We start from the raw sequence: 25353 nt of genomic DNA, 5'->3' as shown, positions 1-25353 counted from the left end.
AAGAATGGTCATTTGCTTTAGTCTCTAATCTTGGTTGTGGTTGTGGCTGTGGGTGGAGTGGTGGTGGTTCCAAAAAAAAAACGAAAAATCCTACTACACTGTGCAGAAAGTTAAATTAATGCATTATTACAGTATTGAGAAACATGGGAGATTAACAATATTACATAAAGAGCATTTTCTAACTAGATAATTTTAGAGAATGAATCTTGCATTTTAAAATAGATAAAAATAGGATAATCAGTAATGTGCAAAGCTCTTTGAACATTAGGTTTCCTAAGAAATCATCATTGCTATCAGTTGTAATGACTGAGAGTACCCATTGGATTCAAATCAATATGAATATCAGATGTATATCCTCTCTATGATTAGTGGTTAACATTCTTTTTCTTCCCTGTCATTTAGCCATGAAAAAGGTGGTATAATTCATCTGTGATTAGCATAGATGCAAATCAGAAATTTTGTTGAAAGAACTGTTCATTTCTTCTATCCTTTTTGAAAAGGTTGGAATGGAAGTGCTGATAGGAAGCTAATCACTTCTTGTTCTAGGTATATGAAGATGTTTCTTGATTTCTTGATTAGTGGTTATTTCTAGAAGATAGTTTATTTTTCAGGTGGTGAAAATGCATTTAATGGTTTTTAGAAATAGTACTTTAGCTTTAAATAACAGAACAAGAGTAGCTTTTGCCACATGAGAACTTTCATATCATTTACAACTGCAAGTATCTACTGAGGATAAAAAGCTTTTTAAAAATGAAACAATATCTACCTGATTTTTTAAATGACCAAAGGACACTTTCAACGGTGATATTTTGATGTCAAATATAAAATCTAATTTTGGAGAAAGGATTATTCTGAGAGTAGGGGATGGTGCTCAGTCTTTTTCATCTTTATTTTAGATGAGTATTACAGAGCTTTAATAAATTATGTATGTTCTTTTTCTCAGAAATTGTAATTACATATTCTGACTCCACATCCTGGCTTAGGAGGTGGCGTTATTTCTCAAAATAAGGAACGCTAGCCTGTCATGATGTGAGCATATTTCTTCAACATGCTTGAAACCCTTGACTTAAAAGATCTTAGAAAATGGGGAGGGGACATTTTGTTTTTGTGTCTTTTTCACTTACATTTGACTTATCTGTTTGTGGGGGTTAATCTTTCTACATTTAGCAGGTGTTACAGTTTTCATGGAATCGGTTATGTACTGCTGAGGAGAGAGGTTCATTGTCAGTAGTGCCTTTCAAGGTAGATCTGCTGTTGGATTATCTGCAGAATTTCAGAGGTTGCTTCATATATTATTAACAGTCACCTGAAATCTTAGAAAAGATTTTCATACTTTCTAGCTCTGTTTTATTTCTCAATAAGTGGATTGAGTTAGTTCTCTTGTTTTAAGGATATGGACATTAAGGTATAGCATTTGAGAACATTTATGGTTTGATATAACAGGTGTGCACTGAATTTCAGTGGTTTTAGAGATTAATACTTTAAACCATATTACCATAATAAAATATTTTTATAATCAAAACACAGATACCTCCAGTGATAACTTATATTTAAATTGGCCTTGAGTGTCTTTGCAGATTGCTCCTTCTTCTGCCCAGTTATTGTGTCTTTAGGTAACACCATGTTTAATATTAATATAGTAGTTAGGAAAACAATTTTAGCTGCAAAAAAAAATCATAGGTTATATTTTAAAATACAATGTAAATGACATCTATGTGATTGCTGCTTGCCATAAGTTATATTTGGGGAGAGGGCTATTTATAAGGGGAAGGGGAGGGCAAAGAATATCAATATATTGAGGTAGTGCCATTTCGAATTACTCACATCTCTCTTACTTGCCCTACCCACCTGCTTGAGAATTCCTGCTATGGTAAGCTACTTGGTGATGGCTGTGCTGGAGTAACAGGTACTGATTGGGACAGTAGTAAGAGGAGTAGTAGTAACAGTAGTATTAGCGTGTTGGAGGAGAACAAAGATTGAGAACCAGTACTTCAGAAAAACCCATCTCTCTACCTGGAAATGCAGTTTTCTGCCTCTTTACCGCTTCTCTAAAATAACAGCAAAACAATACATCTGTCACATCCTCCTTTCCGTCAACAATTGCTGAATCAGTATACATCTTTTTAAAGCAATTTACTGTTCACAGCCATCAGTGGAGAAACTTTTAACTTTGGTCTAGAGACATGTTTATAATGAACTAATGATGTACTATTCTTTTACTGCTTTAAAGCTGTCCTGGTTTTAAACAAGCAGTGAGGCCATGTTGTAGCATTGAACTTGAAGGTTAATATTGATTCATTATGTATTTATTGAGCACTAATTATGGTACCAGATGCTGTACTGGATATTTGGGATACAATGGAGAGCGAAAATGGACACAGTCATTTCTTTTACAGAGCTTGGATTCTATTGGTTAGTTAATTGGAATAATTTATCACATAAGTGTGAAATTCCAACTTTGATGAGTGTTATGAAAGGTACATAGAATAATGAGAGCCTGTTCTGGGGGATCAGGAAGGCTTCCTTTTGGAAGTGACTATTGAATTAAGACATAAAGGATAGGTAGGAATTAATTAGGCCACAAGATACAGGAATATCATTCAGTCTTCCAGTAGAGAGAACAGAAAGTGGAAGATACCTGTGACGGGAAAGTCCATAATGCACTTGAAGAGCTGAAAGAGAGTTGGTAGGTATAACGAGAGCAGAGGGCCAGAGAAATGAGATGCAAGATCAGTTTGAACAGGTGGGTAGGGACCATATCTACTTGATTTTATTGGCCATGCAGTAGATTTGGGGGGCTGTATCATAGCATTGGGAAATGTTTTAAACTAGATGGTAACCTCGGGTATGAGATTAGAATAGCTTACTTAAGCTAGGGTAAGGAGAGAGTTTTGGATAATGAACAGAATGAACACAGGGAATCACTTAGGGGGTTCTTATTCTGATCCATATGAGAGGTAGTGAGGGTAGAATAGTGCAGGGTAGGAAGGATAGTGCAGGGTAGGATAGTGGGATGGAGGCGAGTGTTCAGAACAGAAGAGACCTGAGAGGTAAAAATAAACAGTCTAGAAGTGGATTGGAATGGAGGGATGAGGGAGTTTAGGATGACTCCAAAGATGTCAGTTGGCTGAATGGGTAGATGTATGTGAGTTATTATTAACAATAACTATATTGCTAAACTTACTGATCAATTAATTACTAATGGCCAAACTCTTAAGTGTTTTGCTTATATTGATTAATCTAATTCCCATGACAGTCCTGTGTGATAGGTTTAGTATTATTATTATTATTCCCATTTTACTCAGAATTAAGTAAGGAACCTCCAGAACTAGAGAAATCAGTTTCTCCAAAACACAGGCATTTATGCCTGGTGGGGTGAAGGAGGAGGTCGAGAGAAAAGCAGGCAGAAAGAGTGAATGTGGCTGGATAGATAGCGGGAAGGAGGAGTATGGGGTTACGGGGACGTATTGTTATAAAAATTAAACGTGTTTATAAGCCAATGAGATGTATCTAATTGAGAGGAAAGCTGAATATTCTAGCAAAAGAGAGGGATAATTAGTATTAGTAAGGTTTCTGAACAAAGAGAAGATCCAAGATACATGTAGAGAGAATGGCCGTACGTTGAAAGGACAGCTGTTGTACTTTAAGGCAGAGGGAGACGGTGTTGAAGGAGAGGGAAACAGTGAGAGCAGAGGGTGGGAGGTTGAGAGTTTTTGTCTGATGGTTTCTTTATTCTCTGTAAAATTGGAGCCTGGGACAACAGCTGTAAGTGGGTGAGAGTAATAAGAGCTTGGAGAGAGTGAAAAGATTTGAAATAGTTAGGGAAGAGTGGGAGAGCCAGCTGGCCAGAGAAATAGGACTGCCAGGCAACCTTGGGGACTTACTTGGAGCTAGTTATCATAAATTCATGGTACAACCAGTCTGCCCTGTTGTGGGACTTTCTCCAGCAATGCTTACTTGGTTAGTAATAGGCACAGAGATGACAGTAATAATCCAATGCCATAGCAAGGAGTTTGGTATGTAGACAAGAGTGTTACTGAAACGAAAATGGTAATGGGGATGAAGAAAAGGAGAAAATCTTCAATTAAAGAAGTAGAAACAGGATTTGATAGTTATGTATGTACAGATAAGATCATAGCAAATTAGACTGGACCCTAAATCCAATGAGATAGTCCTGATAAGAGACACTCAGGACACACAGAGACACTGAGAAGAAGGCTATCTGAAGAAAGAATCAGAGATTGGGATGACATGTCTACAAGCCAAGAAATGCCAAGGATTGCTGTCAACCACCAAAAACTGGGAGACAGGCATGGAGGACATCCAGAAGGAACCAATCCTTGATTGTGAGCCCCTGGCATCCTGAATTGTGAGAGAATAAATTTTTGTTCTTTTAAGCCACCAACTTTGTGGGGATTTGTTATGATAGCCCTAGGAGACTTAGACCGTTTTACTGAAGTAAGGAATCCAGGGGAAGGAACAGGTCTGGCAGGAAAGATAATGAGTTGAATTTAGGAGATTGTGCATAGTTGAGGTCCTTATCCTTTCTTGCATATTCCTAACATAGTCTCCTAGTTGCTTCTTACCCACTCCAAACCATCCTTTCATTGTCAACATCATTCTAAAATGTTTCATTTTAACGGTTCATATCAAAAAAAGGGCAACTCTGATTCTGGTCACTCTTCTTTTTATACTCCCCTTTTACTCACTGGCTAAAATTCAAATTCTAGCATGGCAGTCAGTGCCCACCCAGTGTGTGTGTCCTTATCCCTTGTCACCCCTTTGTAGTTGCTTTTGCCTTTTCATAGAACTGGTGTGTGTGCAGTTCTCTAAATAGGCCTCGCTCTTGCATGGCATCGTGACTTTAACATAGGCTTTTGTGTATAATGCCTTCTCTGTCCCCTTTGTCTACAGTATCACACACCCACTCATCTGCCAAGGTACCACTTACGTCACCATCTCTGAAGGCTGTCCTCACCCCATTTATCTCTGCTCTCTATAGGCAGAGGCTGGCAACACCTTTAACTCGGACTGTTAAATTGGTTACGTTGCGCTCTCACTAGTGGTTGCCACAGCTCTTTACCTCTAGAAGGTAAGCTCTTTGACGGTCAGGATGATGGCTTAGGTAAAATAATCTCAACATCAGATGCTTTGTGAAAGCTGACTTCAGGTAGGAACATTTTCTCTTCGTGAACCCATTTTGGTTTCTAACATTTGGTTGGTTTTTTCCCTGTTGTACTTTCAAACCTTATTGACTAGTGACATTCCTTTGCGTATGGCTATCCGGTTGACTTACATGTGGATTACAGAATTGGTGTTTTGCTGGCTCCTTTTTAAAATTGGAAATTTGAAACTCACACATTAAATACCAACCTTTCTGACCTTTTTACGTCCTTTTCTCAGTTGTGAGGGGTTTTCATTTCTCAGACCTTTCCCTACTCTATATATTAGCTGATCTCCAGTCAGTACTGGGGTGAATTTCTCCTCTCTGACTGACCCTTTCACTTTTTTTTTTTTTTTAAGTTTTTATTTAAATTCCAGTTAGTTGACATACATTGTAATATTCGTTTTGGGTATACAATATAGTGATTCAGCACTTGCATACATCACCCAGACTTTCACTTCCTTTTTTTTTTTTCACTTCTCTTTGAATTGGGACATCACACATGCCTCTAAAATAGTGTTTATGACACTCTCCATCATAATTAGAAATGTCATTTTATCTCTTTATCAGACAGTGAAATTCTTAAGGGCAGAATTCATGTCTTATTCATCTTTTTGTCTCCGGATCCCAGCACACAGCATGTACTCAATAGATGTTTATTTGAATGAATAAATTGTTTGAAACACTTTTAGTGTTCTGCCATGAATCGTCCCAGGATTACCAGTAATCATTCTATAATACAGGTTTCATGAGAGCCAGGCTGGTGTCTGTCTTATAATATCCATAGTGTCTAATGCAGTGTCCACCACATTGCTGAATGACTGAATCTGCAAGTTCATTAATTCCCTGTATGTAATTCACCAGGATATGATTTGTGAGTTAATGTTTCATGGTATTCCACTTGAAGAAAAAATTGAAACTGTGACTAAAATAACATTAAACATCATTATATGAGAGTATTGTGTATGGATTTAGTGTGCTTGTGACATTTTTAAAATAATGGGTGAGTTGAATCTCCTCACCCTACCTCCAGTTTGCTCATAGAGCAACTGAGTTCTTTAACATTAAAATGGAAACAAGAAACATTTCATGTTGTTGGGACTTCATTTTGTGGTTAACATCAAAGTAATTTAACTTTCAAAAACACATCACGGATTTATCTACTTGTTTCTATTTCAAATCCACCCCCATCCTAGTTCATTCACTTTGTCTCCTTTATTACACACAGCTGCCTTTTTTGAGACATAAATTTGATCATGTCTTTCTGCCTAAAATTTCTCAATTATACCATGAATAAAATTCAGACTCCTCATTATGGCTGACAAGCTCTGTATAATCTGACCTGTGGATATGTCTTCAATGACCTATCTTACTATTCTTTTCTCTTGTTTTGTGTGGTCTAGGCACATGGGCCTCTCTTCAGACTCTAAGACAACAGTTCTCAAACATTTTGGTCTCAGGACCCGTTTACATTATACAAATTATGAGGTCCCCAAAAAGGTGTTTTTTTTTTTTTATGAGTTATATCTATTGGTGTTTACGGTATTAGAAATTAAAACTGAGAAAACCTTAAATATTTATTGCATCAGTTAAAAATAGCAACAGTAAGCCTATGAGATGTTAATATAAATATCATTTTTAATGAGAAAATAACTTCAAAAAAAGAGTAGCATTGTTTTACATGTAAAAATTATTGTTAAATATCTGGCTTACCAGAAGGCAGCTGGATTCTTATATGTGCTTCTGCATTCAAACAGTTGTGATACAAGGTTTGGGTTATAGCCTAGAAAGAATGTTTGACCTCACCAGAAATAAATAGTTGGATAAGGGAGAAGTATTTAATAACCTTTTCAGATAGTTGTGGATATTTTTCTTTGATATTAAAAGGTAATTTCTTGGGGTGCCTGGGTGGCTAAGTTGGTTAAGCGTCCAACTCTTGATTTTGGCTCAGGTTGTGATCTCAGGGTCATGAGATCCAGCCCTGAGTTGGGTTCTGAGCCCAGTGGGAAGTCTGCTTGAGATTCTCTCCCTCTGCACCTCCAGTCCATGCATACTCTCTCTCTCTCACACAAAATAAGTAAAATCTTTTTTGAAAAGGTAATTTCTTAAAGGTTAGTTATAGTGTGTGGAGTCTAAAACTCTTTTCAGTGAAGTTTTCATCCACTCTTAGAATAAAATAATGTGTAGTCATTGAGTGACTCTTTTACTAAGTCATGGTGTTGACATTATGGATTGGTCATTTTGAAAATACTGGTTTGCTGAGTTATGCAGATTTTCTAAATGTGGGCACATCTCATTATACAATATTTTAAAAATTACATTTGGGGCACCTGGGTGGCTCAGTCGGTTAAGCGTCTGCCTTTGGCTCACTTCATGATCCCAGGGTCCTGGGATCAAGCCCCACATCAGCCTCTCTGCTCAGTGGGGAGCCTGCTTCTCCCTCTCCCTGCTGCTTCCCCTGCTTGTGCGTGCGCGCTCTCTCTCTCTCTGTCAAATAAATTAATTAAATAAATAAAATCTTTAAAAAAATAAAATAAAAGTCACATTTGTTAATATTACCAGTCTTATTAGAAAAATCTTTAAGTGTTTGGAATCTCTCAAGCTCATGGTGATGGATTCAGTTTTTCCAAAATTCTAATTTTCATTTGAAAACACAGATTTTTATCATTGCTGCTGGTTGTTTGCCTTGAAGTAACGGATTCACTTAATTATTCTCAAGAATATTTCCACTAAACTGAGGGCCTCAGAGGTGAGGGGGGCGGGGGAATGGGATAGACCGGTGATGGGTAGTAAGGAGGGCCCGTATTGCATGGTGCACTGGGTGTTATACGCAACTAATGAATCATCGAACTTTACATCGGAAACCGGGGATGTACTGTATGGTGACTAACATAATATAATAAAAAAAATTTAAAAAAAGAATATTTCCACTAAATACATTAATCTTAGTAACTGTATTTGCTCTTCTTTCAAGTAAAAATGATGTTCCATGAAAAAAAATGTTTGGTTTTGCAGCTCAAGCAATTGCATAAGTGCTTTTTCTTGGGACAACATGGTTTGCTATGCAGCATATACGCTTTACAGACACTTCCCATTTCATCACACAGAATATTAAAAAGACGCACTCAAGGGTTGAGACTTTAAAAATTAATAATTTATACTGCTTTATCATGGGCATTCTTAAATGAACTTTTTTTTTAAACTGTGAGCACGTAGTGGTGAAGAGAACACTGCATTGACTTGTACTAAAGTGCTATCATTTTACTCATCATTGCTTTTTGCACCGTTAGTACAAATGTCAGCATCGTGAAAAAGGCAAATAGTGTTTTATTATTATTAAAATAGTTTTGATCTTGTGGATGCCCTGGAAAGGTCCCACAGACCTGTGAGAACTGCTGCACTGATAGTAAAGGGAACACTTCCCAGAAGGACCATACTCTTCCACCCCGCTAATTCCCTTCTTTTTGTTTCTTTCATACAGCTTATGCTTTGTAATTATATATTATATTACTTGCTTGTGATGACCTTGGACAAGTTACTTAACCTCTCTGTGTTCCAGTTTCCTTCTCTGTACAAAAAATTGTCTCTCTCGAGGCTTAGCATGAGGATTAAGACAATTAAAATATGCATATGTTCAAAACAGTGCCTGGCGTCTAGTTATGCTATTATTACGTATGGCATTCATTTTCTTTACGTACCACCTCCTGCACAAGGCCACCATAAGCTTTGCAGGGCAGGACCCACATATGTTTCATCTACCAGTGTATCCCCAGAACCTGGCCAAGTGCTTGACATATGGTTGGTGGTTGATAAATACTTTTTGAACGAATGTATTTTAAAAATAAAAATAAGTTTGCTTGTCTTAAGCTGCAGAGCAGTTTGGAGAGATATGATGACAGATGAAGTTAGTGGTCCTTATGCTGAGATCGAGAGGAAATTAGAACAAATAGGTGGCGTTTTCTCACAGAACTTTTGTAAGCCAGATGAGCAGACTGTCTCAGCAGCCGACTTGCAGTCAAGAGGAACATTATTTCCTATCTCAAGGGGCGGCAGAGGTTTTTATATTTGACCTGTGAATATATTTTCTGTTTGGTCACAGTCTTTGTTTTAGAATAGGACTTCTTGGCTTTCTGTAATCTTGGGTAGTAGGAGCAATGCTGACCACCTTAGGCATACGGAGAAAGAGAAAACAGAGGGAGATTGAGTGTTAACTCATATTAGCTCTAAGACTTTGTTCTGCTATGTGGAAGGAGAAGAAGAAAAACCAGGGAATGGATCAAAATCCTTTTGTAAGCTACATTATCCCCTTGACTTTTGTCACAGGAGAAAAGGCCACGTGAAGAATATGGTTCTGTTCTGCTTCTGCTGTCGGGCAGGATCCTTTATGCAACAATTTCTGTGATACTTTCTTTTAAAAGTTTAGGTCTGGGAGAGAGAGTTTCACCAGATAAAATGGCATTGCTTCTTTTAATGAGACAAGGAGAATTATATAATATATAAAGGGTCTTCTATTTATAGGAAACTAGTATTAAATTTAATACACAAAAACAGTATTAGGATGATATTTTTATAGTGATATTGTGCCATGTCTATCTGTTTGTTTTTTACATTTATTTATCTTATGAGCTTTAAAGCCTTTTGGGAAGTAGGTGGGTATAGATGATCCATTTTAGATATTGGTATTAAATGGCATAATTGCTAGAGATTTAAATTCTAATCTGTCATCCTAAACTCCATTTCCAAACATAAAAAAAATATAGACGTTTAAAAGCATACTTGTTTCCTTTTAGTGATGACCTTTCGTACACGTACTTTAAGACAGAAGGTGTGGAAACGTTTATAGGTAAATGTGAAATTATATTTACTTCTTTGTCAGCAGCTTTCTGTGCTGTTGTTCATTACAGTTAACTGCTATTTGGAGTCAACTATTTTCTCTGTAATTCTTAAGCAACTTGGGGAATGTATGCTTTTGTGTGCATGCATGTCTGTGCCTGCGTGTGTGTCTTTTTGTGCATATGCATGAGCCCCTGTGTGTGGGGGGGGGGGTTGCTGGCTAGATGAGGGTGTTCTGAGTCTCTTGCTTAAAGCCCTGTCTGTCTGAGATTTGGGGATGTGATCTCATTTGGAGCTCCTGCGCTGCTTTGTCACCATTTCCCTATTACTGCCAGGATTACACAGGGTGTCAGGAGGTCTGCGTTTTAATGCCATTTGTAATTTGGGGCAACTCACGTAATCTCTCTGGGCCTTAGTTTCTTCATGTGCAAAATGAAGTTGTTTTACCAGATTTTTTTAGGTTCTTATTTGGGCCCTCTAAAATGTGTTACTGAAAGAGCTGAAGGACATGCTGAAACTAATGATTGATCTAGATCCAAGTTCCCTGCCGTGCAATATGAGGTTTGCTGGTTCCTTGTCTCAGTTTGATCTTCTCCTGAGCTAGAGGTTTTTGGGGAGTGCTTAAGGTAAACTAATTGGCATTTTTATCCATAAGACTGTTAAATAAAAACTAGTTTATGTTTAGAAAGAAAAAAATATAACTTGTGTATTTTTAGAAGAGAACATGGACAGAGGATTAAAGTCTAGACAAAGTGGAAAAATAGGAAACTTAAAATACAAAAATTCCTTTGATTTTGGTGCCACACAGTGGAATCCAGTAGTGACGGATTATTTTAGAGAGGAATTATCTTGTTGGAAAAGTTTGGGTGTTTGAAAGAGTGTGAGATGACAAATAGAAAAGTAACAGCTCCATTAAATACAGATAAGTGGGGGTGATAATGCTGTAATGTTATTTAGATAGACTACTTCTCTGTCTTTTTCTTTTTTGGGAATACTTCATTCCTACCTTGCGAAATATGCCTTAAATTTTCATCTGTCTCCACACTCCATTCGGGCTGGACCAGACGCTGAGAATCACTGCTTTAGAAAATCTCATCAGTGGTTGATTTAATGGCTTGGGTGTAGTGAAGGCCGTGGTATTAAGTAAGGCCCGGAGACCCTCCTAGGATAAGATCATTTTATCCTTACTGTCGAGGAAAAGAATGTCTTGATGGTCAGCTTTGTTTTATTTTTTCTGTAAATGAATCTTCAAGATCAAATGTAGGAAAGTGAAAATTTTATCCCAAATTAAGGCTGTATTTAACATAGTTTTTAACTGTTTTTGGTTTTGCTTTTTAAAGCATTTTTGGGATATTGCTTGAAAATTTAAGTAAGAGTTGAATGTTGAAATCAGCTGTTTCCTTTCAACTTTCAGTCTTTACTAGTTCTAGTGTTGCCAGGGTAAGACAGTCAGGTGAAAGATACTCAGGCTTTTTTATGATCAGACTGATTTTGAGTCTGTTACTTATTAGCTGTGTGATTTTGGGCAAATTGTTTAAACTCTGACTTCCAGTTTCCTTAACTATTAAGAAAAAACTTGGAGAGTAAGAATTACAGTTAATGTATGGTGTGTATATGCCTGCCATATGGTATATAGATACTTGCTTTGTGGTAGCTGTGAATATTGTTAGTAAGTTAAACATGTGTATTGTAGCTATAGAAACACATTCTTTCCCCTTATGGCCAGCTGCTTGATAACACTTCCACTGCCTTGCCCTGTGAGTAATTGGGTTCAAAGTGCTGTTTTGCTGCTGACCAGTTGGGTAGTCCTGGATATAAAAACAATTTTGATTGGCCTTGGTTTCATTATGAAAATAGTAATTGTCATAATCATAGTCTTTATGTTCTCTAAGATCTCTTTAACTTCTATAATTTGGTGATGTTAGGAATGTAACCATCAAATAAAATATGGAAATTTCTAATCTTGACATAAAATTTATCAATGACTGTTTTCTTAGCAACTAAAATGCTTACATCTTAGACAAGAAAAGAGTTACTTAAATATTACTAAATTTAGAGTAAATTTGAAATACTTGTTTGAAAAATAAAATTGGGCTTTGAATTTTATTTTACTTTATTTTTCTTGGTAGATACAATGTACTTTATTGATGTACATAACAAAGTAGGGCTCCCTAAGCCCCTCTCCTTCTTCAGAGGATTTAGGAGGGAAACTTGTTACGGTCAAGAGATTCTCATTGTATTGGGGGATAATTTGGGGCAAGGACTCTCCAGCAGCTGAGGGCTCTGTCTTCCTTTTGTGCTCTCACCGGGGCTGGTGGTCCAGGGGGCTCTTACTTCTTGGAGGCCACGTGGACCATAAGATCTACCACCTGGTTGTTGTAGCCAAATTCATTGTCATACCAGGAAATGAGCTTGACACAGTGGTCATTGAGGGCAATGCCAGTCCCAGCACCGAAGGTGGAAGAGTAGGTGCCACTGTTAAAGCTGTAGGAGACAACGCGGTCCTCAGTGGTGCCCAGGATGCCCTTGAGGGGGTCCTCTGATGCCTGCTTCACCATCTTCTTGATATCATTGTATTTGGCAGTTTTCTTTAGGCAGCAGGTCAGATCCATGACTAACATGTTGGAGGTGAGGACATGGAAGGCCAAACCAGTGAGCTTCCCATTCAGGTCCCAGATAACCTTGCCTCCATCCTTCGCTGTAGAAGCAGGGGTGATGTTCTGGGCAGCCCCTCAGCCATCACGCCACAGCTTCTCAGAGGGGCCATCCGCGGTCTTCTTGGTGGCATGGATGGCATGGGACTGTGTCATTAGTCTTTTCATGTTACCCAAGTTGTCGTGAATGATCTTGGACAGAGGGGCCAGGCAGTTGGTGGTACAGGAGGCATTGCTGATGGTCTTGAGGGAGTTGTCATACTTCTCATGGTTCATGCTCATCACATACATGGGCCATCATCAAAAGGGGCAGAGGTGATGACCCTCTTGGTCCCACCCTTCAGGTGAGCCCCATCCTTCTCTATGGTAGTAAAGATACCAGCGGATTCCACAACATACTCAGCATCAGCATCACCCAATTTAATGCTGGAGGGATTTCCCTTCTGGAAGATGGAGATGGGCTTTCCATTGATGACAAGTTTTCTGTCCTCAGCCTTGACTGTGCCTTTAAATTTGCCGTGGGCGAAGTCATACTGGTACACATAGACCATGTAGTTGAGGTTAGTGAAGGGGTCGTTGATGGCAACAGTGTCAACTTTGCAAGAGTTAAAAGCAGTCGTGGTGACCAGGTACCCAAGATGGCCCAATCCAAATCCCACTGGTACTGAACAAAAAGATGCAGCTGTCTGTTGAACAAGGAGAAACAGAGAGCCTGGGCTTCTCTTTGTAAAGAATTTTTACTTACTTTTTAAGTTAGGTAACCTCTTCAAAAATTATTTATCTTAATGAAGAGTCCATGTTTGTAATAGGCCACATTCAAAAGACCTCTGTACTACCCTGTTTTCCTTGCCCTTTTAAAATTATAATCATTTCTGACTTAAATATTAGTCTGCCAAATTAATTAATGAATACCACTTATGCCTTTTTAACTTCTTTGTTAACTTGTTTTACTCAGTTATTAATAACTCATGAAATTTTTGGTTTGAAAGATAAATCATATTGGGATGACCAGGCAGTATTCGCCTTTTGAAACATACTGCATACCCCTTGTCACAAAGATTTAATTAAGTAAACCTAATTAAACCTTTAAAGATTTAAAAAAAAAATTTTTAAGTTATCTCTATACTTAGCATGGGTCTCGAACTCACACAACTGCAGGATCAAGAGTCAACATGCTCTAATGACTGAGCAAGCCAGGCACCCTTAACTAAACCTTTAGATCTAACTTTCAGTTATAGATCTACATAGAGGAATATATTCCAGATCTGCATAGAGGAATGTATTAAACAACACTGTAAAGAATAAGATAAATACAGAATAAAAGTCACTGTAATGAAAAAAGAGGTAAGGGTTGTGATAGATTAAATGGCTTATTTTAAACTATTTCTGGGTATAGGTTCACTTTAGCATAAGCTTCATATTGTTCAAAAAGAGTGTGTATTATTCAAATATTTGTTTTCCTTTTGTGATTACTTTGTTTCAAAGACTATAAAAACCTATAGGTTTTTGAGTTTTTTATTCTTTTTGAACTAAGAAGGACTTTCCAGACACTAATTTTTTTTTTTTAAGATTTTATTTATTTATTCGACAGAGATAGAGACAGCCAGCGAGAGAGGGAACACAAGCAGGGGGAGTGGGAGAGGAAGAAGCAGGCTCATAGCGGAGGAGCCTGACGTGGGGCTCGATCCCGTAACGCCGGGATCACGCCCTGAGCCGAAGGCAGACGCTTAACCGCTGTGCCACCCAGGCGCCCCCAGACACTAATTTTTTTAAAAGATTTTATTTATTTATTTGAGATAGAATGTGAAAGAGAGAGAACAAGGAGGGGGCAGATGGAGAAGGAGAAGCAGACTCCCTGCTGAGCAGGGAGTCCAATGTGGGGCTGCATCCCGGGACCCTGAGATCATGACCTGAGCCGAAGGCAGACGCTTAACCAACTAAGCCACCCAGGCGCCCCAAGACTTATTTGTACTTTAAAGGAGCAGTCTTCAAAATGTACTGAACATTGTCAAGTAAGAGGTGATTTTAAATGTTTGTAAGTTTTTTGGTAGGCATGGTTTTTATTAAATGGAAGAAGATCTGTAAGACATATTTATCATACATGTAAGGTTTTTGTTTTCTTTTCTAAGTTTTTCAGTTAGGAGTATTTGTGAAAGACATGGTGTGAAAACTGTTACATACACTTTTAGAAGGCAATGGAAATGACGTTCTACTTTAATCTCTTGTGTATATTTTTTATATTTAGAGAACAGAGTCAACTATTAGCGTAATTATTTCTTTTAGCATTTGAATCTTTTTTTTTAAGTTGAAGTATAGTTGACACTCAATGTTACATTAGTTTTAGGTGTACAACATAATGATTCAACAACTCTATATGCTCTGCCATGCTCAGCGTTAAGTGTAGCTACCATCTTTTACCATACAGTGCTATTATAATACCATTGACTATATTCCCTATGCTGTACCTTTCATCCTGTGACTTACTCATTCTATAACTGAAAGCCTGTACCTTTCATTCCCCTTCACCCCTTTTTGCCCATTCCCCTGCTCTTAATGTGTTTGTGTGTGTGTGTGTGTGTGTGTGTGTGTGTGTGTGTGTTTGGAGGGAGGGGGAGAGAGAGAGTGGGCTTGCAAGAATAAGAAAAAAATAGATACTCCTGTAGAAAAATAGGCAAGAGACTTGATAGGCATTTCACAAAACAGAATATCCAGATGGCCAATAAAAATATGAAAAAGGTGATTAACCTTATTAGTAATCAAGAAGGTTTAATTAAAATCGTGATGGAATTCCACTGCATTCCTGCCAGAATGGCTAAAAGTAAAAAGATTGACAGTGCCAAGTGAAGGCAAGGATGGGAAGCTGTCAGAGTTCTCCTATGTGGGGGGCATGTTAGTTGCACAATCACTTGGAAAACTGGCCTTATTTATCAAGGTTTAACATATACATACACTGTAAACCAGCAGTTTCCCTCCTAGATATCTACTTGATAGAAGTGTATTGCGTATGTACAAAAAGACAGGTTCATACCAATATCAATTTAATAGTCAAAAACTGGAAAACAGCATAGATATCCATCAAAAAGAATGAAAATGATAAATTTTGGTATAATCATTTAGTGAACACTATATAATAGTGAAAATGAATGAACTGCAGCTGTACAAAACATGAATGAATCTCATAAACATAATCTTAAGGCAAAAGCCAGGCATGAGTGAATGCGTACCATATGATTCTATTTATATAACATTCAAAACCAGGCAAAACTAGCTGTGATGTTAGAGTTCAGAGTATCACTCTAATGGTTATGTCTGTGGGTGAAAGTGAAGGTAGTGATTGGGAAGGAGCTACAAGGAGAGTCCTTGAGCGCTAGTACTGCCCTGTTTCTTTATCTGGGTGGTAGTTCAATAGATACATTTATTTTTTGGAATTCATTGTGTGTGTACTTCTCTGATGTAAGTTATACATAAATGAAAATATTATAAAAAGGAATGAGGAAGTTCTTCTGATATGGAGCGATCTCTAAGAATTAACACAAGCAAGATGCAGCAGTGTTTATATTATGAAACATTTTGGTTTATATTTAGAGCATGCCACCTCTTTTCTTCTACCTCTGGTTGTTACCCAAGCCCCAGTCCTTGGCCATCTGTTTTCTCTCTAATTCAGTCTTAGGATATAAATTCCTGTCTCCATGCTTCTTGTGCCAACCCTAGTCCCGATTAATCACTTGTTTTTTTCGTTTTTTTATTTCCAACATTCCGTGGGATAGTTCCTGTTGATTATGTCATGGCTGACACAAAAATCAAACGTGTAAAACTGAACTCATCTGTCTTCCTCCCTCATGTCTAAATAAGCTACCATCCTGATCTTACTATTTCCTTCAATGGCTTCACTGTTCTCTAAGCTTGAAATATTTGTCATTGTTGATCTAATTTTCCACTGGACATTCAGTCTGTGTTGCCAACAATTTCCTTTCAGCATCGTGAAATGCTTTGTTTTCATTTACTAAATTACCACGATCATGTCATTTGGAAAGCTACGATAGGGTGTTGGTAATGTCCCTATCTGCACCTTTCCTGCAAATAGCATGTTGCTAAAATGTCATTGGAAGAAAATGTTTCAAAGTTATCCAGTGATGATGGTTGCATTAACTCTATGAATATACTAAAAACTGCTCAATCGTACACCTTAAAAAGAGTGCATTTTATTGTAGGGGAATTATATCAATAAAGCCGTCATTAAAACAAAAGCAAAAATGTCATTGAGAGCATGTAGTGATTTTCAGTGGGCTTAAATCTCAGTTTTGGTCTTTCATCCAGAGCTAGTCATTTATCCAGCTTCACTTTCCTGTCCGGTCTTGGGCATTCTGTCAATAGAGGACTTCTCGGAGTAGTCGAATCTTCTTGATAGTAACATCTTCATATTTGTAGTAAGTGCTTTCATGCCTAAGATTAATAATCTTATGAGACTAGTCAAAGCCGTGGATATTATCCCTGTTTTAAAATTGGGGAAACCAGTGAAGACAGAGTGATTTATCTGGAAGCACAGGGCTAGTTTTAGAATTCATTTCAACTCAAGAATATTTCTTGAACATCTTTTATGTACTAGGTACGGATTGGTGCTGTTGGGATGTAGAGATGTATTTCAGTCCTTTGGTCGCTATACCCAGAGAATTAACCGAAGTTGCTTCTGGTTTCTTTCTGCCTCTCCTAGTCTTCTTTCCATCTCTAGACTGCTTTACTGCTTCTATTTTGTCCTTGTCACTTCAAAGCACTTCTGAACTCTCTTTCCCTCACTGACCCTCTTCAAACCTTCCTTTGCTTTGAATTCCTTGGGATGACCCATTCTAAATATATCTGTAACTTGCCACATTTTTCTTTAGTGGGCTTGCATTTACATCACCTCAGTTGATAAGAAAGCTTCTCCAAGACATATATAATTATCATCTATAATTTTAAATGTATTTTCCACACTTTTCTCATTGAGCCCCTTGATGCTTAGTATAATTATGTTGAATTAAATAGAAAACTCAGGCCTTTTCTTGAGCTTTAATCTATCGGCCAGTTGGGAAGACCAGACCCACAAGAAACACATCCCGTGCACAACTGTAAAACACATCAATTGTGAAAAATAAAAATTCAACTTGAATGGCTAAGTGGTTCTGAGGAGTTGTTCTGCTATAGCAGAACTGTTACTTACAGTTAATTCTGATATTTAGGCTCATTGTGACCTCAGTGGCTCCCACCTTAGCACCTAAAATAATTAACTAGTTAGTGGGTTGATTGATATGCACTAGTATTCTCTGGGGTGGCCACTTGCCTCTCCTTTAATTACCATTAATGTTAGTGGACCACTGTGGCACATATGTTATCCCTGAGGATGATGAACCATCTGATACCTTTATATTTACATAAACTTTGTAGGTAAAGGTGAAACAGTGAAAAGCCCTCTTCAAGTAGGCAAAGTAAAATGGAAGTAGCATTCTTTGTTATTAGGGTGATACTGTTTAAGGGGGTACCTGGCTGGCTCAATTGGAAGAGAATGGGACTCTTGATCTCGCGGTTTTGAGTGTGAGCCCTACACGGATGTAGAGATTATAAATAAATGTACAGATTATAAACAAACAAGCAAACAAACTTTATTTTAAAGAAAGAAGATACCGTTTATGGTGGAGTTGGTTCTCTTGCCACTCAAATCATCCTACCTGTGCTATTGAATTTATGACTATTTAGTTGGATGTCTCATAACTCAGTTCATCATTCATTCTGGTGTTCATCTGTTCATTTTAAAGGTCTCTCTGTGTCCTCTTTGAATAATTATTAGAGTCAAAATGAAGGAAATTAGCTTACTTGATGTTTTTCATTATTGTTTTAAAGGCCCAGTTGGTAGATCTGAAATCTGAACTGACAGAGACCCAGGCAGAGAAGGTTGTATTGGAGAAGGAAGTCCACGATCAGCTTTTACAGCTGCACTCTATCCAGCTTCAGCTCCATGCTAAAACTGGTCAGAGTGTTGACTCTGGTACCATTAAGGCAAAACTGGTAAGTAGTTTAGAAGGTAAATATACTTACGTGTATTGTAGACGGGGAAAAGGACAGTTTTTAATGAGGCTCTGAATATAGAAGGTAATATGTGCTTATTGTGGGAAATTCAGAAAACGCAGGAAATGTAAAGATCTTTATGGTCATCCACAGTCTCATTACCTAGAGGTGAGAAGTGATAATACCAATTGATAAGCAGTTGATACTTTGAAAATATCTATGTAAATACATTTAAAAGATATTTGTGATTATAACATGTAAACTTTTTTTTTTTTTTTTGCCGTATTGGATCAGTTAGGATTAAGTTCAGCTGCATATAACAGAAATCTAAATAACACTGGAATTATTTTTGAAGAGTGCAAATTATTTTTTCTCAAGTCCCGAGATAGGTAGTCCAGAGCTGATATGAAAGCTCTATAGATATAACTAGGTATATCCCGGGTGCTTTTTGTTGTTGTGCTCTGCCATTTTTAGCTCATGGCTTCCGTCCTTAGGATTTCTTCATTCCAGGCAGCAAGAGGGAAGGATGAAAAGGGCAAAAGGACGCTTCTGCTGCATTAGGACGCTCAGGCTGCATTAGCCTTCTTTAAAGAACTTTTCACGAAGTCCTCCTCAGCGATTTTTGCCCATCCAGTTAGCCGTCTCATTGGCAATCCCAACTTGCATTTCAGCCTCTCAGTTGGTCACATGGCCACCTACAGTCAAACTGGAGTTCTGTTATTAAGGAAGAAGGGGAAAATGCAATTAGGTGCCAATCAGTGGCACATTTTTTTCTGTTGCTCTTATAAGCATTTTTCCTGCCACTGAATGTTCTGTAATGTTTGTATAATACTCAGTATAGACATTTTCCACAATTAACCTTTGCCCTCTTAATACAGGTTAAGTAGAATTTTTTTGGTCTCATTTCAGCTTAACCTCCTGTGTATTAAGGATGCACTATGTGCCAGATACTTTGTTGACCACAGGGGACACAGCAGTAAGACAGATACAGCTTGGGAGAGCAGGAGATGAAATGATGATAGTCATACATTTTTAAGTCATACATTTGATTTCAGTTCATTTGATTTGATTGGTTTCTAATACTGATGTTAGAATTTATTTAATTGAATATGTACATTCTCCTTAAACCGTTTAAATTCAGAAATTTTATGAATCTAAGTTAGTAATCTTGTTCTGTGAACTGAAATGAGTCAGATTTCTCGCTGCCTCTTTGGGATGTTTGATGTTAACATTGAGAAACAATGTACTTTTTCACTAGAAAAGAATTTACTTGAAGTTTTAACATTAGATCTGAAACAGGTGCTATAATGGAAAGGCACTGAACCAGGTAGGTTGGACTAATTTTGGTGAAACAAAAAGTTTCAATCTAACACTATGTAGTTATTATTGCTTATGGATTTGCAAATATATTTGTTCTAAATGAACTTTACTCAAATGATATTCAACATATGGGAATTTTCCTTAAAATAATTTTATACCACTAGATAAATTCATTTGTTTGATATTTTTCTAATTATCGAACTTTTTTCTTATATCTTAAGTCTGTCCCCTCTGTGGAGGAACTGGTAAGTATGTTGTTTCTGTTTTGCTTTAATATGTCATGCTGAAGTGTTCTTAGTGTCTTACTTGCGTATTACATGTTGTCACTTTGTATTTGGAAATGACGTTCATGATGATAGTTTTTTAATCTGCCTGTACCTGAAAAGTTCAGTTGGTGGCCCATTGCTCTTTTCTCACTACACGTTGTCAAAGATTTTTCTTTTGTTTGTGATTTATAACCATTATTTGCAGAACCCATCAATTAATGACAACTTCTGAGCCTTGTAACTTGCGCAAACCTCTATTTCAAAAGAGCAATTGGTTTTCCCACTTGAGTATTTGGAAGATATATTAAGCAGACCCACCTTTTTCCTCTTTTTCTATTTGAATTTATCCCCAGAGAAAGAATGTGCATGTTGGTTTCTTATCCACTGCATGTATTATAATTCTTTAGCAGTCTTGGAATAATTGTGTGGCCTTTGAAACAACTGAATTTTAAAACTCTTTACCAGAACTTATTTTAGAAAATAACAATATATAAATACTTAGTATTATCCTCACTATCCTAACCTAATCAGGTTCCAGTTTGTCTTATGGCTTTATTTCTTTTGAAAAAATACTGTTTGGCTCTCTAAATACAAAATGAGCTTCTTGCTTATTACCTATTAAACAGGTTAACCAAAGATATATATTTTTTCTTTAAAACTAAAAGTGATTAACTTCAGTTTTCTTAGTCCTAGTCATGCTTGCAAATGTTATTTTCAGGCCTGAGAGTTTGTCAGATTCATTAGGGGTTTGAATCGTGACTCAATATGTGTTTCTCAGATTTCATAAATATTGTAATAAATAGCTCATCAAAGTAATTGTAAGTAGATAATTCTCAACCTAAAGTTTATTTAGTCCATAAACCAAAGAATACTTGGTCTTCTGGGAACTCTTTTTCTGAAACAAACAGCATTAACTTCAGTAAATGTCATAAAAAAGATTTTTGTTCATGTTATCCAAACTGTGGGGTTTTTTTGGAGCTGATACTTGCTTTTAGGAAATAGGTTCTGAAATAAATTGCGATTTTAATAATTCCAAAGTTGATGTAAAAGGAGGATTCTAGATTATTAGTTCTTCAAATTCTTGAAAAACAGTGTCTAGAAATTATGGTCTAATGGTTATATTTTTTACAGAAGTTGAAAAAGACTGCTAATTAATCTTCCTCTATTTATAATAGTAACAAATATTTTTAATCAAAGGTAATAAATATATCTGCTGCTTGGTAATTACTCATTTTAGCTTGTATATGTTTTGTGTGTGTACTGTGTACTCACTGCCTTGTATTTAAATATATCATATATTGATGTTTAACTGTATCATTTATTGATCTACTTATTGTCAAAACAGTAGACCAAAGCACATAGTTAAATCAGTACCAACATATATTCCAGAATTGTTAGAAGTTTGTTTAAATTTGTTTCTCAGCTTCTTAATATCCAGAATAAAAAGGGAAATAATTACAATAATCAGTACCCATACAATAGAAACAGTATCACTTGCCATTTGCTCAAGAGAAACATTTTTTTCTGGTGCTGAGCTAGATCTTTAAGTCTCACAAAGGGGACACAGCGAACAGTGTCTTCCACATCTCGTCAACAAATACAGCCACATTTCACAAGGTTTGTAGCTTCTGTGTATCATGAGTCTGTAAAAGAAGTTCCGTAAGGCAGTGAAAACCCTTCTTAGGATAAATGGAAGTTTACAGTGTTTGGATAGTTTTCTTGATCCAAAAATAACACTTAAAATATCTATCTATCAGGGCCCTTATTCAGCTCTCAGAAGAGTTTTGTTTGGCCACAGAGTTGTGTATTTGAATTCGACTGCCTTTAGGCAGGAGTTTGTACCTTCCATTTCCCACTCTACTTCGTCCTGTATCGGCCTATGTGTTTTGTGCTTGGGTCCTAAAGGCATTTAACATTTGTCACTCCTGATTTATAGGAATAGACATACTGTACTTTATACTTTTAAGGTAAATTGAACATTATTTCTCATGTGTAAACTTGTGATAAAAATTAGATGGCAAAGATCTTGAGGTTTTATACTCTGGCTAACACCTGTAATTCACATATATGGACTATCTCCCAAGTGGGGCATAGGATGGCATCCTTTTATGAGAGCTAAAAATGGATGTCCATCCTACTTCATTGGAGCCAGGTGGGGCCTTGTTTTCCTCTGCAAACATTCGTTTTAACTTCATTCACTTTGACATATGGACAGATAGATGTATCAGATCCCCAAATTCAATGATAATCTACACCATAGATATGCTTAAGTAGAGAATTTTTTTTTAAAGATTTTATTTATTTATTTGACAGAGAGAGAGACAACAGCCAGCGAGAGGGAACACAAGCAGGGGGAGTGGGAGAGGAAGAAGCAGGCTCCCAGCGGAGGAGCCCAATATGGGGCTCGATCCCATCACGCCCTGAGCGGAAGGCAGACACTTAACGACTAAGCCATTCAAGCACCCCTAAGTAGAGAATTTTTTTAATGTGTAAATGTTCCAATGCATTGTTACCAGCATTTTTCCACGACCATTAAACGTTCTTTAAAAAATTAGAGTATCTGTTCTAATTTAAACAGTATAAGTTTCTTATAGTCCTCTAAGGTAAATTAGCTGTAGAATCTATCTGTGTAACTGAAGGATTTTGACTTGTTTACTGAATTGTTGCATTAGGGATGCCTGAGCGGCTCAGTCCATTGAATGTCTGCCTTTGGCTCATGTCGTGATCCCAGGGTCCTGGGATCAAGTCCTGCATTGGGCTTCTTGCTCACCAGGGAGCCTGCTTCTCCCTCTGCCTGCCGCTCTTCCTGCTTGTGCTTTCTCTCTAATATATAAATAAAACCTTTAAAAAATAAAAAAAATAATTAAAAAACAACAAAAACAACAAAAAAGAGTTGTTGCATTAAAGTTAATTAAATGTTTGGGTACAACCACCAGAGTGATCATTTTTATCTTAGTCTAGTTTCTTGAGTCATTTTTAGAAAGTAAACAGAGAGCACATTCAGTTATTCACTGAAGCCACTCCTATTAGGATATGATGACATGAGCTTAGAGAAGACTAATTGTCTTAGTATTCTCAGTGTCGGAGTATCCCAAGGCATGGAATTATCTTATGTGGAAGGGGTTCCAACACCTTCTGGTACTAGTTAAAAAGAATTGGATCCAAATCTTTGTTTGTGTGTTCCATTTTATAGAAATGAAGTGGTAACTTTTATCATATGCTTTCATTGTTGGTATTGTAGACTGTGTGCGCTTTTATGTATTTTAAGGAACATGGTCTGTTGCTAAAAAGCCTTAAAAGTATTTTCATCACATTGTGTTGTTTTTTTTTTTAAATTAAAATAGGAGAGAGAGCTTGAAGCAAACAAAAAAGAAAAAATGAAAGAAGCTCAACTTGAAGCTGAAGTGAAGTTGTTGAGAAAAGAGAATGAAGCCCTTCGTAGACATATAGCTGTTCTCCAGGCTGAAGTTTATGGGGCAAGACTGGCTGCCAAGTACTTGGATAAGGAACTGGCGGGAAGGTGTGTAAAAAATGAGTACCTTGTACTCTTAGGTAACAAATTGAATATTTAATGAGGTTGACTCTTACCTCTTGTGGTAAATGAAACATGAATCCTATTTTAAGAGTTATTTTACAGTTGGTTTTAGCTTATTGTTGTTAACTTAATATTGATAGCATTATATATTGCAGATTTATTTACCCATACTACGTAAGTATTTCTGGTTTACACACACACACACACACACACACACATACACACTGATAGGAACTTACTTGGAAATGCTAATAACTTTAGATCTGCACTTTTCAGCCATTTCCTGCCTTGAAACTGTAAAAGGTGACGTTCACACGTGCAGCATGACTTCCATAAGGAATTCTTTCTGTGATCATTGAAACGTAATCTTTCTTGAACCTCCAAACACATTGGAATGACAGTGACTTTATCATAATAATACAGAGTTCTGCTTGCATTAATTTCTTACAGTTAATTATTCACAGACTTTGGTAATTTATTATTTTTGGTAAATACTTTTTTACTCATTGTTTTGACATCACATTAAGAACTGATATGGAGCAAATAAAAATAATTTAAATTACGTTGAAGTTCACATTTTCTAGTAACTTTTGCTGTATTTAAAATAATAATTTTGTAAAAACAATCATTAAAAGAAATGTTTTTGTACAGTTAGACTCTTGTAAAGTCCTAGTATTCAATAGTATCTAAGTTTGTTGACCTACCCTGATTGTGTGTAAGCCATGAAACACGTTCATTGACATTAGTCTCAAGAATTGTTTTTAGATGTATTTGAATTAAGTATATGATTAGAAAAGGTCTCATTCATTCTTTTTTAAAAACACTAGTTCTTTCTTGAAGACATCTGTTCTTTTCAGACTTTAGGTACTTTACAAATCTGAGAGACCTCAGGAGGTTCCTGAAGGTACTAGTTTTATGACGAACAGATTTATGCAAAAGCTACTTGTGTTCAGTAATTTTTCTGAATTCTCTCTGTCATAAAAATTATAATAATGGAAAACTAACTGAATTAACTCTTTTTTCAATATAAAGGGTCCAACAAATACAGTTACTAGGACGAGATATGAAGGGACCGGCTCATGATAAACTTTGGAACCAGTTGGAAGCTGAAATACATCTGCATCGTCACAAAACTGTGATCAGAGCCTGTAGGGGACGTAATGACCTGAAGCGACCAATGCAGGCCCCTCCAGGCCACGTACGTTTGCTTCATTACTGTTTCTTACTTACTCACCCTCTTCCTTCTTCCTGTAGTCAGAAGTCCTTTCCATGTTTTTTATTCTGATAGTATTTAAAACCATTATTTAAAAAGGGGAAGTGGAATTAAATGTATTTGGAACAGATACAGAAAGTTCTTGGTTGACTTGCCCTGAAAGTGGTATTTCTGAAAACTGAACTGTTGCTGGCAAATACATATTGCTCTGACTTTGGCTCATATTTTAGAATTTTCCTGGGTCATGATTAGGCATGTTTAAATTTTTTTTTTTAAGCTTAGCAGAGAACATGTAGTCATATTGATAAATTGCCAAGTGTTTTGGGGCT

At 36.8% G+C, this 25353-nt stretch overlaps 1 protein-coding gene and 1 pseudogene across 2 annotated transcripts in view; one reads left to right on the top strand and one right to left on the bottom strand.

The window, feature by feature from the left end:
• The window catches only part of GOPC (golgi associated PDZ and coiled-coil motif containing), a 40160-nt gene that overhangs the window by 1233 nt on the left and 13574 nt on the right, over positions 1-25353 (top strand). Inside the window, exons 2-5 of one of the 2 annotated variants that reach the window (XM_040627692.1) lie at positions 18526-18690; positions 20232-20255; positions 23621-23796; positions 24844-25009. In XM_040627692.1, the coding sequence (XP_040483626.1) occupies positions 18526-18690; positions 20232-20255; positions 23621-23796; positions 24844-25009 (531 nt within the window). The remainder of the gene's footprint in view (positions 1-18525; positions 18691-20231; positions 20256-23620; positions 23797-24843; positions 25010-25353) is intronic. The other variant, XM_040627693.1, reaches the window with a different exon arrangement.
• LOC121102271 lies at positions 12328-13692 on the bottom strand (annotated as a pseudogene).

The sequence above is a fragment of the Ursus maritimus genome, unplaced genomic scaffold (assembly GCF_017311325.1).
Source record: "Ursus maritimus isolate PB19 unplaced genomic scaffold, ASM1731132v1 scaffold_13, whole genome shotgun sequence".
Taxonomy (NCBI): domain Eukaryota; kingdom Metazoa; phylum Chordata; class Mammalia; order Carnivora; family Ursidae; genus Ursus; species Ursus maritimus.
This window is presented reverse-complemented; position numbering and strand designations above follow the sequence as displayed.